This window comes from Crotalus tigris, unplaced genomic scaffold (assembly GCF_016545835.1).
Source record: "Crotalus tigris isolate CLP2741 ecotype Arizona unplaced genomic scaffold, ASM1654583v1 scf7180000018585.330925593:3314079, whole genome shotgun sequence".
Taxonomy (NCBI): domain Eukaryota; kingdom Metazoa; phylum Chordata; class Lepidosauria; order Squamata; family Viperidae; genus Crotalus; species Crotalus tigris.
In genome coordinates this window covers 3,122,143-3,139,211 of record NW_024097088.1, presented here as the reverse complement: position 1 = coordinate 3,139,211, position 17,069 = coordinate 3,122,143, and the positions used below count along the sequence as shown (strand labels likewise).

General features: G+C 57.9%; 2 protein-coding genes across 5 annotated transcripts in view; both read left to right on the top strand.

The window, feature by feature from the left end:
- The first annotated feature begins 841 nt into the window (after positions 1 to 841).
- Positions 842 to 8,039, top strand: LOC120313206 (sestrin-3-like). 2 transcript variants are annotated; one of them, XM_039354847.1, is made up of 9 exons: positions 842 to 1,028; positions 3,240 to 3,446; positions 3,952 to 4,134; positions 4,838 to 5,068; positions 5,214 to 5,322; positions 5,554 to 5,672; positions 5,794 to 5,984; positions 6,293 to 6,437; positions 6,943 to 8,039. In XM_039354847.1, exons 1-9 carry the CDS (start codon positions 969 to 971, stop codon positions 7,030 to 7,032), a joined length of 1,335 nt encoding a protein of 444 aa, XP_039210781.1. In that variant the 5' UTR covers positions 842 to 968; the 3' UTR covers positions 7,033 to 8,039. The 2 variants fall into 2 exon arrangements, with proteins under 2 accessions (XP_039210781.1, XP_039210780.1); XM_039354846.1 differs by having other exon boundaries at positions 842 to 1,822.
- A 1,809-nt stretch (positions 8,040 to 9,848) lies between these two features.
- Positions 9,849 to 17,069, top strand: part of DLG3 (discs large MAGUK scaffold protein 3) — a 39,071-nt gene continuing 31,850 nt past the window's right edge. The window contains exons 1-4 of one of the 3 annotated variants that reach the window (XM_039354838.1): positions 9,849 to 10,282; positions 11,372 to 11,503; positions 12,223 to 12,356; positions 13,547 to 13,672. In XM_039354838.1, the coding sequence (XP_039210772.1) occupies positions 10,267 to 10,282; positions 11,372 to 11,503; positions 12,223 to 12,356; positions 13,547 to 13,672 (408 nt within the window). In that variant the 5' untranslated portion in view covers positions 9,849 to 10,266. The remainder of the gene's footprint in view (positions 10,283 to 11,371; positions 11,504 to 12,222; positions 12,357 to 13,546; positions 13,673 to 17,069) is intronic. The other 2 variants (XM_039354835.1, XM_039354836.1) reach the window with 2 other exon arrangements.

Below are 17,069 nucleotides of genomic sequence, written 5' to 3'. Positions count from 1 at the left end.
GGGGTCCCCTGCTCTGTTCACTGCTCTGGCATAAAACGGTGAGGAAGCTGCCTTAATCCTTGCACAAATCTTGCATAGCCAGAAAAGCCGCTAATGAACTGCGGTGTGTGTGTGTGTGTGTGTGTGTGTGTGTGTGTGTGTGTGTGAGAGAGAGAGAGAGAGAGAGAGAGAGAGAGAGAGAGAGAGAGAGAGAGAAAAGAGACTTGTGTTGGGGTGCCCTGCTTTGCACCAGAAGCCATGGCACAGGCGAACTACTGCTTGACACGTTTTAGCAAAGCCGGGCTGGGCACGAGCTGATGCCGGGTCGGCTTATCAGGCCGGCGCTCACGCTGATAACTGGGTGATTCCCGATAAAAGAATAAGGCGCTTCAGATAAAGACTGACTGGATACGTAGAGTCGCTTCCCAGACTGAAGTCCAGAAATGGGGGACTTAGGAGTCCTTTTACCAACCGGCTGCCCCGTATTAACTTTCCGATCTACGCTGTGAGCCATAAGCAACTGGATGTTTCACACCTGACCTCGGGAGGAAGCCGCTGGCCAAAGAATCCGAATAGTTTTCTGCAAAATTCTAGGGGGCTTCATTCGAGCCTTCTTTCAGCCGGACCGACCTCCGCGGGCTCCGCGCGAAAACAGGACGCGGCTCCTTTAAGAGCTGTCAAGGGACACCACGCTGGATCCGTGGCCACGCCCCCTTGCTCTCAGGGGCGGGGCCCGGGCGCTTGACGGGCAGGGAATTTTCCACTGGGCCCTACAAAGCCTCGCCCTCCGCCCGCCGCCGGGCCCGCCCGCCGCCTGCGATTGGTCAGTAGGCCGGCCGGCCCCGCCCCCGCTGCGGTGTATGAACGGCGCCGGGCTGTGGGTACACCCCCTCGCGCCCCGACTCCGGCTGGGCTGTCCGCGCTCCAGCCTCCCGTCGGTGGCGGCTGCAAGTCCGGCGGCGGCAGCCCCGGCCGGTGGGCCGGCGAAAATGATCCTCTGCCCCCCGAGCGCGGAGCCCCCCCGCGGAAAGCCGTGCCAGAGGCTGCAGGTAAGGGAGCCGGCCCCGAGCGGGGCGACCGGGCTCCCCCTGCAGTGGAGCCCCGGCGAGGGGGCCCCCGTTCGCCCCCGCGGACCCGTCCGCGGCAGCCCTGCAGCGGCCCAGGGAGCTCCGGCCGGGGGGCGGGCAGAGGCGATGGGTGCCCGCAGCGGCAGAGGCGACCTTGCCCGCATCTCCCTCCCTGCGGCGCCGCTCGCCTTCTCCCCGTCGTCCTGCCCGGGCGGCGGAGGCGGGGATGCTAGCGCTCCCAGCCCGAACCGCCGCTGGACCGACCTGCCCCCCCCCCCCGCGCTGCCAATCAAACTTGTTTTTCTCGTTCTCCTCTTGCCTTTCGGCGGTCGTGCCGGCAGGGGGCGCAGCAACTCTCTTGCGGCCGCAACTGGGACCGGCCGGGAGAGACAATGGACCGGGACCGCGGAGGAAGGGGGACCGAACCCATCCAGCTGTTGCTGCTGCCGCCGCCGCCGCCGCCGCCGCTGCTCCGTGGGCAAGGGGGCGTGTTCCTCCAGTTCTCTCCGATTAGACGGGCGGAGGGGCGCCCCTTCCCGTTTTGGGGAGGGGGTCAAGCCTTCGCTTTCACTGGGAGCTGGGCTGCTTCAGCAAAAGCTGTCCCCCCCCCCGCGTGCGTGGTCCCAATTTGCTGCTGCCTCGAGGGCCCGGGCCCCTTCCTTTGTTTTGCTCGTCCTGCCTTTGTCTCCCTCCCCCTGCAGCCTCTGGGGGATGGGGCTGTTGGGGGATGCGGCTCTCTGGTTCAGCCCCCCCCCCCAACAGTGTCAGTTCCAGAGGTGGGTAGAAAGCAGGGTCTGTCCTCCCAAATCTGTCTCTTGGGCCTCTTCCAGAATGTTTGTAAGTGCCTATCCTGAAAGGAGGAGAGGGGCTCTGGGGAGCTCCTGAAGATTTCCTTAAGGGGGGGGCAGGATGCTTGTAAGTGGTGGAGCCCCCCTTGTCTCTCGGTCTTCAGACTGGCACTACAATGGTGCCTCTGCTTTTGCTTGGGGAGTGGGCCTGGGAATGGGATTTCCCCACTGCCTCCCCTGTCCTTCTTTGTTTTTGTAGAGGCCGGACACTGGCCAGGTCCCTTGGCAGGTCTGGTGGAGATCCTCAGCTCTGGGGATGCTTCTTGGGGTTCCACCTCCCCTTTTCTGAGACTGCTTTAATTTCAGCTCTAGGGTGTTCCTGGAAAGGCAGCTATGTTGGCCTGTGGCAGGAGAGGAATTTTCCACTCCATCTCCCCCTCCCCTCAGCCAGCTGGTCCCTGGGATGGTCCCTGCATCTTTGGGTGATCCTGGGTGGATCCTGGAGGCTCTTGATGAAGCCACCCTGGAGGTTGCGCTGGGCCTGGAGGAGGCTTGCTGTTCTCCACCACTGGTGTACAGACTGAGTCAGGCTGTTTCTTGGGCTGGGGGCTCTCTGCCGGGCCCTGCCTGGAAGGGCCCTTTGCTAGAAAGATGGGGGGTGTGGAGCCTAGAGACCCCTTGCTTTCTCTGACTTGCTCCCTCCTTCCAGGAGCAAGCTGTGCTCCCAGGAGCCCCCTTGCTTTCCTCGTGGGGAAGAGGCTGGTCGCCAGGGGAGAGGATTTCTGTCAGGCCCTGCCCTGCCCTGCCTGCCTCTGTGGCCCACCTGGGGAAGGGGATTCAGCTGCAGATTTCAGAAAGGAGCCTTAAGGGCCAGCAACATTTGCTCTGGCTATGTCTTGAGGGTGGGCTCTAAAGAAAATCCCTGTGGGGGGTGGGGGGTGAAGGCAGGACAGGGAGAAGCTTCCATCACGCAAAGAGTGCAGGGACCATGACTGGGGAAATTTACCTCTGGTGGTAGAGGCTTACCTGGGATTTTAAAATTCAGGTGGGGGGCTGCATATCTCTCACCAAAGCAGGCAAGAAAACTTACTGCAATGCCTGATGTGTACCGGTTGCATGCCCAGTTGTGACTCCCTCCCCAGGATTTTCTGGCCAAAAACATGCCTTGAGCACAAAGGCACAGCCCCCACCCTGCTCTGCCCAGCCAGGTGTTTCTTCGTGCCCTTGGGCGGCCTCCGGTGCTTTTGGTACAAGGACAGGGACTTTGAGAATTGCAGAGAATTGCCCGGGGCTCTTCTTCTAGCCCTCCCCTGCTGCATGCCCTCCCCCCCCCCCCCCGCCAATTGCACAATGTCTGGCGGGCCTTTGCCCCACGTCTCTGCTCTTTCTGCCCTTCCCTGTCCAGCTGACCAAGATGAGCACCAGTGACAAGGAGAGGCCCCCCCAGCTGCTCTTTGTGAAGGCCTTGGCCAGCAGGGGGCGGATCGAGGCCATCGCCCAGCAGATGGGCTACCACCCACACTACCTGGACAGCTTCCTCCGCCTCCAGCATTACCTGCTGCACATGGACGGGCCACTGCCCTTCGACTGCCGCCACTTCATTGCCATCATGGTGAGAGCCTGGCCAGAGAGCCCTGCACCTCGGGGTCTCGGGGCCCATCCCGGCGAGCAGCAGGAGCCTCGCCAGAACCTGCTGGGCTTGTGGGGCTGAGGTTGCCTGCTTGCCATTTCATTTGCTTGCTTCTCTGTTGAGTTCCCCCCCCTTGACCCCCTTGCCACTCAAAACTGAACAAGGGCTGTTTGGGAGCTGGAGCTGGTTTGTGAAATGACGTTGACTCTGATCCCTCCATCTCAAGGGGAGAGACTGGCCCTTGTCCACTGCGGGACCCTTGAAGATAACCTACGGAGTCTTGTCCCCCCACACGCAAGGGCAGAAGGGGTGGGTGCTGATGGCGACTGTGCCAGGCAAGGGATCAGGAGGAGGTGGACTGATTCTCTAGGTTGGGGGCGCTGGGTGGGCTTCTGACTCCCAGGTGCAGGATGGGACCGTGCTGGGCAAGGTCTCTGGCCTGGGGGGCCTTTCCCACTGATCTCAGTGCCTCGTGTCTCTCTTGCAGGCCGCTGCCCGGCATCGATGTCGGTACTTGGTGAATCTCCATGTGCTGCAGTTCCTGCGGGTGGGTGGCGACCCCCTGTGGCTGAGAGGGTTGGACTACATCCCCCCCAAGCTCCGCCGGCTCAGTGAGATCAACAAGGTCTTGGCCCACCGGCCCTGGCTGGTTTGCAAGGAGCACATTGAGGTAGCAAACCGGACGGGGCCCTGGGAAGAGAGGGCGCAGCGTTCTCTGTGACAGTTTGGATGCTGGGCCCACCGTGCCTGGCCCCCCAAGGTGTAGCTGATGAGTGGGAGGAGCATAAGTAGCACTCCTCTCTCTCCCACCCCGTGACCTACAAAGGACCCTCTCCCAGACCTCAGGTCCTTCCATCAGCAGATGCTTTAAGAATGCCTGAACTGGTCCTTCCTCCCCCCCCCTATCAAAATAAGCCTGCGGAATAAGTCCTTCGGGAGGATGGTGTAAGGGGTGCTGCAGTTGCAGAGTTTCCACCCACTTGGTTACCTTCAACCTGAAGCCCCCCCCCCGGGCAGTGGTCCACCAGCAGGAGCTCAGAGGTTCCTGGTGTCCTTCTGCATCTCAGCCCCGGCCCCTCGGGAGATGCACCTGAGGGTCTTCTTGGGCCGGGGGGGGGGGAGCAGGCCTAGGCCTAGGCTGAAGCTTTATCCCAGCGAGATGCACCGCCGTGGTTTTGGAAGCCAGCATTCCTTCCTGGCTTCTGATGGTTGGTTTGCCCCAGGAAGAGCTGCCCCTCGCCTGGGGCTCTTTGGCAACTGGCGCTCCTGCCTGGGGCCACTTGTGCCGTGAAGCAAGTATAAAGGCTGATGGAGAGAGAGGGGCGCTGTGGGGGGGAGTCACAGCTTGCTTCTTTTCGGCCCACCCCTTGCAGAAGCTGCTGAAGATCAGTGAGCAAAGCTGGTCACTGGCCGAGCTGGTCCATGCAGTTGTGCTTCTCGCCCACTACCATGCCCTGGCCAGCTTCGCTTTCGGCTGTGGCTGTGAGCAGGACCTCGGCCCAGAGGGACGGGGCTCCCTGAAGCTGGGCCTCCCGGGGAGCGTCTGCTTCTGTGACGTGGGCAACGGCTGCAGCCAGGAGCTGCTGCATCTGAACCGCAAACGGGTGCGTGCCTCGGCTTCTTGGTGGGCCTGAAAGGGGGGGCATGGTGGGCACGGGTGTAGGGCACCAGGCCCCAGTGGCAGGGCATGGGGTGCCCTTTCTAGACCCAGAGGAAGGACCCCTCAGTCGCGTTCCTCCCCCTCTGCAGTCCTTGGATTCCTGCGTGGAGCTGGAGTCTCTTCGGGAGCGTGTCCACCGGCTGCAGGTGGGCAGTGAGACTCGGGAGGAGCTGCGGCTGCCTGCCCAGCGGGAAGAAGGTAAGGCCGCCTGCCACCCTCCCTGGAGGAGAGGCGGTGGAGGGCCTTGCCCAGAGCGTCCTGGGGCCGCCTGGTAGGGTTGGGAAGCTCACTGAGTCCCAGCACTGAGGGTCAGGTGGAGGCCCTTGAGAGCAGCTGGGATGCCACCTCCCCTCCTGCTTGCGTGTAGGCCTCCCTCCCTGCCTCCTTTCTGGGAAAGCAGCCCCTTTGCTGAATGGGTCTGTCTTCTAGGCTTCGAGGGGGAATTCTCGGGGGCCGCAGACCTTTCCTGCTATGTCCTGGATCCCAGCTTTGGCTACCAGGAGTTTGCACAGTGCAATGAGGACCAGCCCCAGATCTTCCGTGTGCAGGTAGAACAAACCTGGCAGTCTCCAGGATCCTGGCGGGCCTTCTGCCTCCCCTTTGGGGGGCTGCTGACCTCGCCCCCTTTAGTGTTCCCTCATGCAGCCACCCTCTTTCTGATCCGGGCAGGATTATTCCTGGGAAGACCATGGCTTCTCACTGGTGAATCGGTTGTATTCCGACATTGGGCATCTGCTGGATGAAAAGTTCCGTAAGGTCGACAGTCTTCACAGCTGCTCGATGGCCAAGCGGCAGGGCTGTGAACATGCCACCTTCAAGCGGGGCATCTGGAACTACGTCCACTGCATGTTTGGCATCAGGTGCTTCTCCTCCTCCCCTTCTGGGACTCCTTGCAGGGCCAGACCAAGCGCAGCTTAACCTTTCCGCAATTTGCTTACTCAAGGAAGGAACGTGGCTTTACAGGATAAACCGTTGGGTGCCGTAATGGAGATGGGGGACTTGGATAGAATTCTCTCTCTGGTCTTTGTAAACATTTTGCTATTACCTTTTAAAAATTGGCCTGAGAATTCCTGGTCTGTCAAGACCTACTACCAACTAGCCTTGTTCAAGATGAATTGGGGGTCTCCTTTGGTGCTAAATCCAGATTGTTTCCTGTTTCCCCTTCCAGATACGATGATTATGACTATGCAGAGGTCAACCATCTCCTGGAACGGATCCTCAAGTTGTACATCAAAACTGTGACTTGTTCTCCAGAGAAGATGGATCCCAAGATGTTTGAGCGCTTCTGGAAACAGTTCAAGCACAGTGAAAAGGTGGGTTGTGTATGTGGAGCAGAAGAGAGAGAAGCGGAAGCCCTGGGCTGGACTGGAACACAGAATTATCCAGTCAGTTTTGATGCGGGGACATTCAGCAGAGGCGAAACAGAATAATTTTTTGTGCAAGGCACAGTTATGTGGCTGTCGTTGGCAGCATGGATGGCTTGGCACAAGGTCCGGACTGGGGACCGGTGATGGAATATTCACCAAGGCTGCCTCGGGCTTTGTGCTGATGCTGCTGGGCTGTCCTTCTGGACACGGTTTCCAACAGCAGCACCATCTTGAAAGATTCTGACCATACCATTTTTAAAAATAGTTCGAATGTACATTTTGCTCCACCCCCAGCTGTGTGCTGATGTTGCCCATGTCAGAGGACTGCCCCGCCCGTCAACCACTCAGCCAAGTCATGGTGGGATTCTGGAGCTTCTCAGTCTGGACCTTCGGGTGGTGGAGGGTCTCCGGTGTCTGAGGCTGGGCTCGAGTCTCCTCTTTGCTCCCGCAGGTCCATGTGAATCTGCTGATCCTGGAGGCCCGGCTGCAGGCAGAGCTGCTCTATGCCCTCCGTGCCATCACGCACTACATGGTCTCTTAGGCCACGGGGGCCACCTGGACTTGGCTGGCTGTGCTCTGGTAGCGGCCCCTCCCCATGTTTACTTGATGCCCTCTCCTTTCCCTTCAAGATGTGAAAAGCCGGGCCTGCAGCAGAAGCCCCAGGGCTGGAGGGCAGCTGGGGGTGCTCCTGCTCATCCCTAGGCCGTGAGTCTCGTGGACAGAAGGGAGCCACAGGGACGTGGCTTCTGTGTTCCTCTTTCTTTCCCAGCCAACTCTAGCGATGATATTTAGTCTCCGTTACAGTATTGGGGAGGGGGCTCCCTCGTCTCGTGCCATTCTTCTGCTCATAGAGTATACCCAGCTATCCTGGGGAGCTGGGAAGGGGGCTGCCATCTTGGACTGGGGTTTCTGGAGAGAGAAGAGGGGCACTTTCTGCTGGCCTCATCTTGCACTGGGGGGGCAACAGGAAGGAAGGCTTCCAAAATTTCTTCTAGTGACAGCCCACCCCCTACCTTCCATCCAAATGGTCCTCGGAAGCCAAATTTCATCCCCCCCCCTGCAGGGCTCTTATCCTGCTTCCGTCCTCATATCCAAAGTCCCACCCCCTCTTGCAAATGTGCTGCCCTCTCTCGCAGCCGCCTCCATGCTGTGGCCCTTGACTGACACCCCCCCCTTCGGATTGCACTTCCCCTCCACACAGTGCAGATACCCAGCCTGCCTTGGCTTTTCTCCTGGCATTTCCCCCTCCTTTGGCTATTTGGGGGAGGTGTCCCACTTCTCCTGATCCAAGGAGTGAGTTTGGATACTGGGCAGGCTCTCATTGACTCCACCTGGCAGATGGTGGAATAGCTCTGCAACAGGAGGGGGGCTGTGGTTAACAAGTGGGCAACCGGCAAAGGAGACTGGGAAGGGGGAGGGACCTGGTGCAGGACATGTGGCAGTAGCTGACTTGTTTACTGTGTAAATGTTTTGGGGGTGGGAACAAACCATTGTGTGGGGAAGAGAGAAAAGCCTATTTTTGCTATAAATATACATGTTTGACAAAGAGCCTGGCCTGGTTTCTTTTATCTCGGGTAGCCCTCGATGGGGAGGGCAGCTAAGTGAGTTCCTCTGTGTCTTGGGGGGACTTCATGGCCCTTTGGGCGCTGCAGCAGAACGAACAGGCCTCTTCTGCACCCCACATGTGATTCCTTCCTGCTTCTGCAGGGAATGAGTGGGTATTTATTCCTAGAGCAGGGCTGCCATGGGGAGAATCTGCAGCTGTGCCCAGTGACTCAACCCTTCCTGGCAGCCCCAGAGGCCGAGCATGGGCTGGCCGTCAAGAGCCCCTTTGGGGGGAAAAGGCCTTTTGCTGTTTTGAAACGGAGGCCTGGGCAGCCTCCCACAATGAATAGTAGGCTTCTGATGGAACTGGTGTCCCAGTCCACTTTCTCTTCTCCTGGACAGAAAACTCTGATCATGGACAGGATGAGGTTGAACTGGGTTTCTGGTCAATTGCTGTTGGGAAAGCCCCAGACTGCTTCACCCAAATCACCAGGACTAGTGCCTTAAGTCACAGTTTGATTCTTCAAAGCCTGACTTGTATCTGAAGCTTGTTTTATTGTAACTTATGATAGACAATCCCTGTGGTTAGCTAATTTGTTTTCTAGTAGCCCAGAAAACTGGGTTAATTGACGTAACCATCATAACCCTTCGAAACAGAGCCTTTCCCCTCCCACCTGTCTAACTGGCTGCATGATTGGGTGCTGGGCCAATCTCCCTCCAGAAGTCCTGCCCGTTCAGCACAGCACAGTGGGGGACAGGGGCGCCTGCTGCTGCTCATCAGATGCACCAGGGTCTCCAAACCTGGCAACTTGGAGACTTGTGGACTATGCTGGCTGGGGAATTCTGGGAGTTGAAGTCCACAAGTCTATAAAATTGCCAAGGGTGGAGACCCATGTTCTAGACCAGGGATCCCCAACCCCTGGTCCATGGACCAGTACCGGGCCACGGCATGCCATGCACAAACAAGCAAAGCCCCATCCGCGAGATGCAGGCAGCACACAAAACCACACACTCTGCAGTCCACGGAAAAACCTCTCTCCATGGAACCAGTTGCTGGTGCCCAAAAGGTTGGGAATCTCTGTTCTAGACTGACCAGCAGAAAAAAGGTTTCTGTCTTTTTATGGCACTCTAAAGGAAACGAGCAATGGGGAGGGCTATTTCTCACTGCTGAAGCTTATAGGTAGAAGATTCCCCCCCCATCTTGTATCACATGAGTTTCAAGCCTTCTACTTCAACGTTTGAGAAATGTGATGGGGGGGGGAAATGTGGGCAAAAGAGCCCCCAGAGACGTCCCCATGATGTAAGCATCTCTCCTCTCAGCAGAATATTTCCTGTGAAGTTGTCCCCTTTTCGCTGGGGGTGACTAAATAGTCCCAATTTGAGGGGGGCATCTTTTCACCAGCTGCAGCTGGCAATTAGGGGTTCCTCTGAATACGAGAGAGCATAAATTCCCAGAGCAGCTACTGCACCTCCGCCCTTGGCAGACACCGGTTCTTCTCAACCGCAAACAGCCAGAAAGTTGAATCCAAGCTCCGTTGAGGAGTTTAGAGGAAGCGGAGGAAGAAAAATCTGCCGCCATGCCAAACTTTCTAAGTGACGAGAGCCGGGCGCTCTCGTGCAACATTCAGTTATGAAAACGGTGCGCTTGGGAGCCAGAAATCTGCCCTTCAGTTACGCAGCTTCCCTCTAAAAGCCATTCTCACGGAGAGCCACAACCCGTGTCTCCGCCCGCGCTAGACACGTGAGGAATGCTGGCAAGCCAGCTGTTGAGTCCAGGGGCGGGGGCGGGACCGGGGCCGAGGGCTCGAGCCGCCGCCGGGAGACTTGAAGGAAGCTGAACTCGCCCAAGGGAAAAGTTTGGGCGACCCTCCCAAGAGGGTCCGAGATGCTCGCACGAGGGGGCGCAGTTTAGACCAGCCGCCTCGTCTCCCGGCGTGTCGCCTCCTCCGGGGCTTCGGGCGGCTCTGGGGGTCGAAACCCTCCCGGGGCTATTGTCGCCCCAGGCCGGAGTGCGGCGTTTCTAGTCCTCAGGATCGAGAGGGGGAGCGGCCGAGCGGCTGGAAACCGCTTCCTGCGGCCGCTTCCCTGTCGGCCAGAGGCGAGTCCACCCGCCCAGAAAGTTGGAGGCGGCCCCTTCGGCGCCGCGCTTCCCGCCCTTCCTCCGGCCAGAGCGGCCCGGCCCGGCCCAGCCCTCGCCCGCCTTCCTCCCGGGGACGCGCAGCCCGGCTCGATGAGCACCCGGACGGGTAAGGGGCACCGGCCGAGGGGGGGGGGCAAGGGGCTGCCAGCGCGATCCGGGGCTGCTCCGAAGGAGCTTCAAGGCCGCTGAGCTCCCCCCCCTTAGAGGGGCCCAGAAGTAACGGCCTTTCCGGACGCGGGACTCGGACCGACTGTGCAGGAACTTTCTCCTCTTTTCCGGATGGGGGGGGAACGGGGGAGGGGGACTTCCCAGCAGGAGTTCCGGAGGCATTAAAGTTTTCCGGGCAGCAACTGGAGCTTTGGGAGGGGCTCGGAGGGGAGTCGGACCTGAGGGCTTCTGGCGACCGAGTCTCCAGGGAGATGCCACAGGTGTGGACCTTTGCTCCTTTTCCACCCCCTCCCCTGAGATCGTGCCAGCTGGAGGAGGGTCTGCAGCTGGGCCTTTGTCCTCCCAGGTGAGATCCCCCTGGGGAGGAAGGCCCCACTTAGAACCTTCTTGGCTGTGGAAAAGTTGTGCTTCTAGTCCTTAGGAATGGCACTTTTCTCTTGAAAACCTTCTTACCTTTTGCTTCTGCCCTGGAATGCATGCCAACCTTGAGTCTGAAGGTGGTCCTGAGCCAAGAGCGTCTCCAAGGGATGGACTTGAAACAGAACACCTGGCTGCATATTTTACTGAATTGTTTGGGGGCCCATTTACAGGCCCCTGGGATTGCTGGGGGTCTTGTAGGTCTTGGGGTGCAGGCAGAAAAGTCCTTGGGTGACAAAACGGGACTGGAAGTACAGCTGAAGCTTGGCAGCAACTTCCACCTCTGAGAGAACTTGGGCTCGCTCCAAAGGAGCTTTCTTACATGTGGAGAACTGGTCCTATTCAGACAAACCTCCTATCTAGACCGGCCCCATCTAACTAGAACCTCTGGAACCGCCAGAGCCGCTCGTTGGTGCTAACAGGCCTGGTCTCTCCATGGGAGAAAAAAAGTCCTCCTGACCTAGATTGTGTGAATGTGGATCCTGGATTCTGACCCATGCTGGAAAACGGAGAGACAAGGAACTGCTGTCTGCCAGCTGTGCGAAGATGAGCCCTGTGTCCTGGGGAGGGGGAGCCCCGGCCTCCCTCAAGCTTTGCTCTTGCCTTGCAGACACCCAGCGAGCTGTGGCAATCCTGGCCCGCTATCGGGGGATTCTGCAATCCCCGGCGGAACAGCCTCTGCGAGCCTCAGTCGAGAGAGTGGTCCGTGTATTTCAGAGTGAGCTTTTCCAGGCCCTGCTGGGTAAGGGTGGCTGGCAACAGCCGAGCGCGCAGGCTATGCCCCTCCTGGGGGGGCGTCTAGGTTTAGGCTCCCTTAAACCAGAACAACCACTTAGGGGGTGGCGATGTTCAGGCCTCCCCAGAACTGTATGCCACAAAGACAGGAGTCTCTTCAGAAGACCTTGTGCAGCCTCTGGGCATCTTGCACAGCCTAATAGGAAGGAGGCAAGATAAAAATAGGGTGGGGGCACTGCAGAGCCTTCTCACTCTCAGGGGCTGCGTTTGCCCCCCCCCGGCTATGCTCAGGGTTCTCTGTGGAGCAGAGCTACTTTTTGGCTCAGCAGGTGAGACCACCTGGCTCCTCTTGCCTGACTCCCTCAGCGAGGAAGGTGAGCCCATAGCCCCACAGGGATGGCTGGCAGCCCATTCTCCCTTCGATCAGCCTGTTAGAGAACCAGATGCCTGGATTCTGCTGAGGAGCTGCAGGGAGGTGTGGAATGGCATCTGGGAGGATCTGCTCTTCCCACCCTGGGGAGGGAGAAAAAGCATTTGGGGGGCATCAGCTTACAGGCTGGTCTGCAAAAGTTCTGGGGAAACCTGGCTGTGTTTCCCTCTATGCAGCCTGCCCGAATGGCATCCCGGCATATTCAGAGGTCCTTGGGGGGGGTCCTCTGCCAGGGGGCAGGGCAGGAGGGGTCTTCTGAGCTGGCCTCTCAAGGCGTCTTTCGGTCTGTCTCCCAGACATCCAAGAGTGCTATGAGCTGAGCGTGCTCTCCACCTGCCAGCAGGATGGATCTGCCCATCTGGGGCCTGGGGGGCCCTCCAAGATCCATGATGCTGCCGACCCAGGGGGCCAAGAGGGCCAGCCGCTGCAGGTGAGACCGAGGGACCCCCTTAAGGAGGGGCTCACCTGTGCTTTCCTTCAGCACCTCTTGTAGCTCCCTGGATACCTAATTAGTTGTACCAGTGATGAGGAACTGCATTTGGCCCCACACTGGGGCCAAGCCCTTTCGCCCCAAGCCTTTGGCTCTATGACAGGATGCCCTGCTCTGCCCTTCCCTTCTGGCTGCTGAGCTGGACAGAAACACGTGGGAAGCCCTCTGTCACTGGTGTCCGATGAGAAGCTGCAGGGCCCCTTGCTTGAATGCCTTTCTCCAGCCAGTGGTGGATCTCCTGCTCGCCCTGGGGGGAACCAAGGCCCTGCAGCCCTTTCATCCCCCTGCCCTGATTTGAGGCTCCCCTGGATCCCTGGCGGGTCCTCAGTTTGGGCATTAGAGTAGCTCCTCCCCACAGCCCCCCTTTCCTCCCCCCCTCCTGCCTCCATCATCTCCTGACTTTCTCAGTTTCTTCTAAAAGTCCAAGGCCGGTAAGAGACCCCATTGATCATTTGCAGGGATGTGCTCTGGTTCCCTTTCATGCTGACCTTGAGGCCTTCTTAGCAAGCTGTGTTTTAATTGGCCAAGCCTAGAAAATTAATGTCTGTGATTTTCAGTGCTTATTTTTTAAAAGAGGAAAGAGCATGTCTCCCATCCTCATGGCAACAGCAGACGGAATTGGCAGGTGGATGCTTGTAGCCTGGTCAACCACTTAGGCACCCAGAGGGGCAGATTTGAGAAAAAGTGACTCCAGAAGGAAGGATTAGCAAATGTGTCGTAGTTCTCTGCACTGCTAATCAGCATAAATCTTAGGCAAGTGTACATATAATCTTCCAAGCTTTTAAAACCACCTTAGTCGCCACCATTGTGGTAGTGGAGTTGCAGGGGGTATTAGCAAAAGGGGGCTTCTCCCCCCCCTTCCTTGTGCCTCCTCAGGATGGTTGTGAGCCTGGGGAGGGGGGGATTCTGCTGATGCAGCCAGGGCTAACCTTGGGATACATAGTCCTGGGGGTGCATAGCCCCCAGGAGTTGAGTCCTTGGCAGCTTGGTGGGCCTGAAGCTTTTCCCCCTTGCTCCTGAGGAGTTCCACAATCCAAGGTGCAGCCAGAGCAGGAAAGGTCTGTTGCTTTTCAAAATGGAAGCCCCTTTTTCTCTGTTCTCCGGAGTTCATTGCTTTTTCAATATTCCAGGAAAGAGCAACGGGGGGCCCAGATGTAGAACCGGTGCCACAGTTGGTGAGAGTGACCCAGAGCAGGACTGAGCTGCCCGCACACGTCTGCAGTCTGGTGGTGGGTGTCAGCAACATCTTGCCCAAGGTGAGGGTCTCAATGCTGCAGAGAAGCAGCTGGGGGCAAACCCAGGAAGGGGAGCAGGGCGTGGCCTCCTGTGGAATCATGGGGTCTCCTGGGGACGAGAATGAGGCTGTAAAAGGGCTCAGTTGGATTCAGAGGGGGCAGGATAATTGTTGGGGGGGAATCCAATTTCTTTTTGGGGTCCAGTTGTGCTTAAGACCTTTTGGGGCAGCCTGCTTTTCTCTTCCCCTTAAACCAGCAGGGGGCCCCTCTAAAGAAAAAAATGAGGTTCTAAAATGTAGGAAACAAAGCAAGCTCAACTAAAAGGGCCCCCAGCTGTTTACCTTGCACGAAGGTTTCCACGCATCAACCCCACTCCTGGAGTCTTTTGACAGGCTGGTTCTGGAAGTCAACAGTGTCAAGCTTTTGGGGGGGGGGGAAGATGGTGGAGGATGAGGGCGTATCTGCATCCTGCTTCTGCCCCCGAATTGCCCGCTCAGAGCCTCCCTTGTTTGACTGCGGGCACAGCTTGCAGTTCAGTGCTGCTGGAAGGTCAGCTGTTATCTGGGAGTGTCTGGCAGCCTCCTGAGTGTCAAAAGGGAGGGTGATGGGTGGTGCAACAGCCTCCTTGCAGTGGAGGGGGGAGCCCAGGTTTGGGCTACGAGCGCAGCCGATTTCACGTGGGCTCCTTTCCTCTCCTGACATCTTCCTGCTGCTGCCTAGCAACCCAGCTGCCGTCTGCGTGGAGCCAGGCTGGCTGCAGGAATGGCAGAGGAGACTTTTGGGGGGATTGGGGGCCTCCAGTCCCACGTGGGTTCGGCTAGGAGCTCCATCCTGTCCTTGTGGCTCCAGCGCCTGGTGGCTCTCGCTGGCTCTTCGGGGCAGCAGCAGGGGAGGCCAGCTCTGTATCCCAGGAAGATGGAGAGGGACTTTTGGGGGCAGGCATGGGGCCGAGGGGGGCCTCCTGGCTTCCTCTCTGCTTCCCCTCCAGCTGCAAGGGTTGGGCCACCCTTCCCCCCTTTGGTCCCGGCATGCTTACCTTCAGGCCTCAGGATGTGACTGCTCTCCTGAAATGGAGGGAACACCCTCTGCCCCGGAGCACAGCCACGTGCAGCCCTGCCACCATTTCCACTCTCGGTAATTCCTGGTAAAGCGCAGTGGCTGTGGGGATCAGGGAGATGGGAGATGGGAGGGCCTGGGGCAGATCGTAACTGGGGGGGGGCGTCTTTGAGCCCTGATTCAATTCCTAGATGAGGAAGCCTGCAGTTTGGATTTAGTTCTCCAGCTTCCCTCTGCACCAAAGGGCAATACAGGTTGCCCACAGCAGTTTCTCTTTCTGCATCACACCCTCTCTTGGTGGGTGGCAGCGTGCTGGTTTATTCAAGCAAACACTGGGTGGCTACAGGAGATGGATTATATGAAGCCATTATCTGTTCAGATGAGGATTTCCTAGGTCAGCAGTCTTCCTCCTGGGGGGCCTCCATGCACTCAATTCCGAAGACCTGTCCCACACATCTAGAGAGTCCGAAGTGAGCGGGGAAGCTTCTGTCCTGGTAGTGTCCCAGGAAGACATGCCCGTGTGCACGCTCTCCTCCAGGTGACGTGGCTGAGGTTGGCTTCCCAGGTTGGCCTCGCGATTGCCTGCCATCAGGGCATTTGTGTGGGAAGAAGGGCTGCAGAACTGGGGAAAGAGGCACACCGGGATCATTTTGGAAAGCAACTGAAAAGCCTGGAAAGGGAATTTGGTCAGCCTTCAACGGTGCCTTTAAGAAATCTCTGCTGCTGGGATTCCAGTTTGCTGGCTGATTGGCTAAGAAGTGAGTGGGTGGGAGGGGGAGGGAACAGCCATTCAGAAATCTGTTATATTACCTTCCTTCTTTAAAGGGGACCCAGTGTAGGGAGGGTTGAAGGAACAGCTTGCCTCTCCCCCTCTGCTGCAGGGAGTCCAGGCAGCAGAGCACCAGGATTTTTCTAGACTTGGCATCCTCAGGCCTGGAAGGAAAGTCAAGGGGAACAGGCAGGAGATCCTGGAGAGGCAGGGTTCGCCCCTCCGGGCTGTTCCTGACTCTGGAAGGGTGGGCTAGGAGCCCCCCTCCCCAGCATAGGTGGAGGCTTCACTGAAAGAAAATCTGACTTGGGATGTCCGTTTAAATGCTACTGATGTGGGGCTAGATTGTGTCCCCTGCAGTTCACCACTTTCCCCTGAGCTCAGAAGGGGTTTCCTGGGGCCTCTTGGCACTGCTGACCGTTGGCTCCCAGAGGTGACGCACTTCCCCATTTGCACTGACTCTGCGGCTGGTGGACTGGGTCTCCCATAAGGCTCTTTCGGCCCCTTGTTGAGGCCCTAATGTCGCTGTGCCAGTGCTTTGGAGGACTGAGAGCCAGACCCCCCAACAGCTGGATCCCCTCCTCTCCCTCCAGGACTTTTCTCTGCAGATGGTATTACTTCCAACTTTTATTGCCTCAGTTTCCCTGGTCCTTTCTTGGTAACCTATTCTCTGACAGGGAGGTAGAACAGCCAGGTGCCAGGGCTGGGCATGGTGGGCCTTGCTTTGAATGACTGAGAAAGGAGCTCCTGCATCACTCAGAATTACACTCCTCTACTTGTCCGGAGACGTTGAACACCACATCCTACTAAGCCAGTTGGCTCAGTTTGGTTTCTGGAATAGAAAGTGGCCTCCTGCAATTCACAAAACAGGCCAAACTGCCATCCTAGTTTACAACATCATGGGGGGAGCTTGTGTCGCTCCCTAAGCAAAGCGAAATGAGCTGCAACAAGGCTTAATGTGATGCAGGGGTTCACCCAGTTTGGATTGTATTGGTTGTCCGGGGACATTTAGAGCAGGACCCTCCAAAACCCATTTACAAATCAGCTGATCGGATCCTGGAGGGTCACTCCCCCCCCCACCTTGCTACCCAAAGCCAGAAGTCCATTGCTGAGATTCCTGGTGCAGTTTGGGGCGTGCTCTAGGCTGGTGTTGTTGGATTGATGGTGGCAATTCTTGTGATGCGGTGTCATGATTAAAGAAGGGCAGATGCAATCTTTGAGCAGCATTCCAGTGGGCACGTTCAGCCACCAGGCAAAAATGGTGATATGAAGTAGACTAGAGATACATTAGTGAAGATTTACTATGCTTCTTTTCTGTCACAGAAGCCAGTATATTTGGTAGCACTTGTTTGGTATGAGGATGAGGGCTGCCATAAGGTTTTGGAGAAGTGTAGCTCCAGGGAACCCTGGGCTCAAATCCCCACCCTCTGGATGTGGCCGGCCCCTCACTCAGCCTTACGCCTTCTGTGGCCGCTGTGAATATCACATAGAAGAGAGGAGTCTGGCTGCAAAGCCGTTGTGCCCAGTATGGGGAAGAACATCCCTGTCTTATGGGAGGCTCCCACTGGGGGTGGGGCTCAGGTACAGATCCTG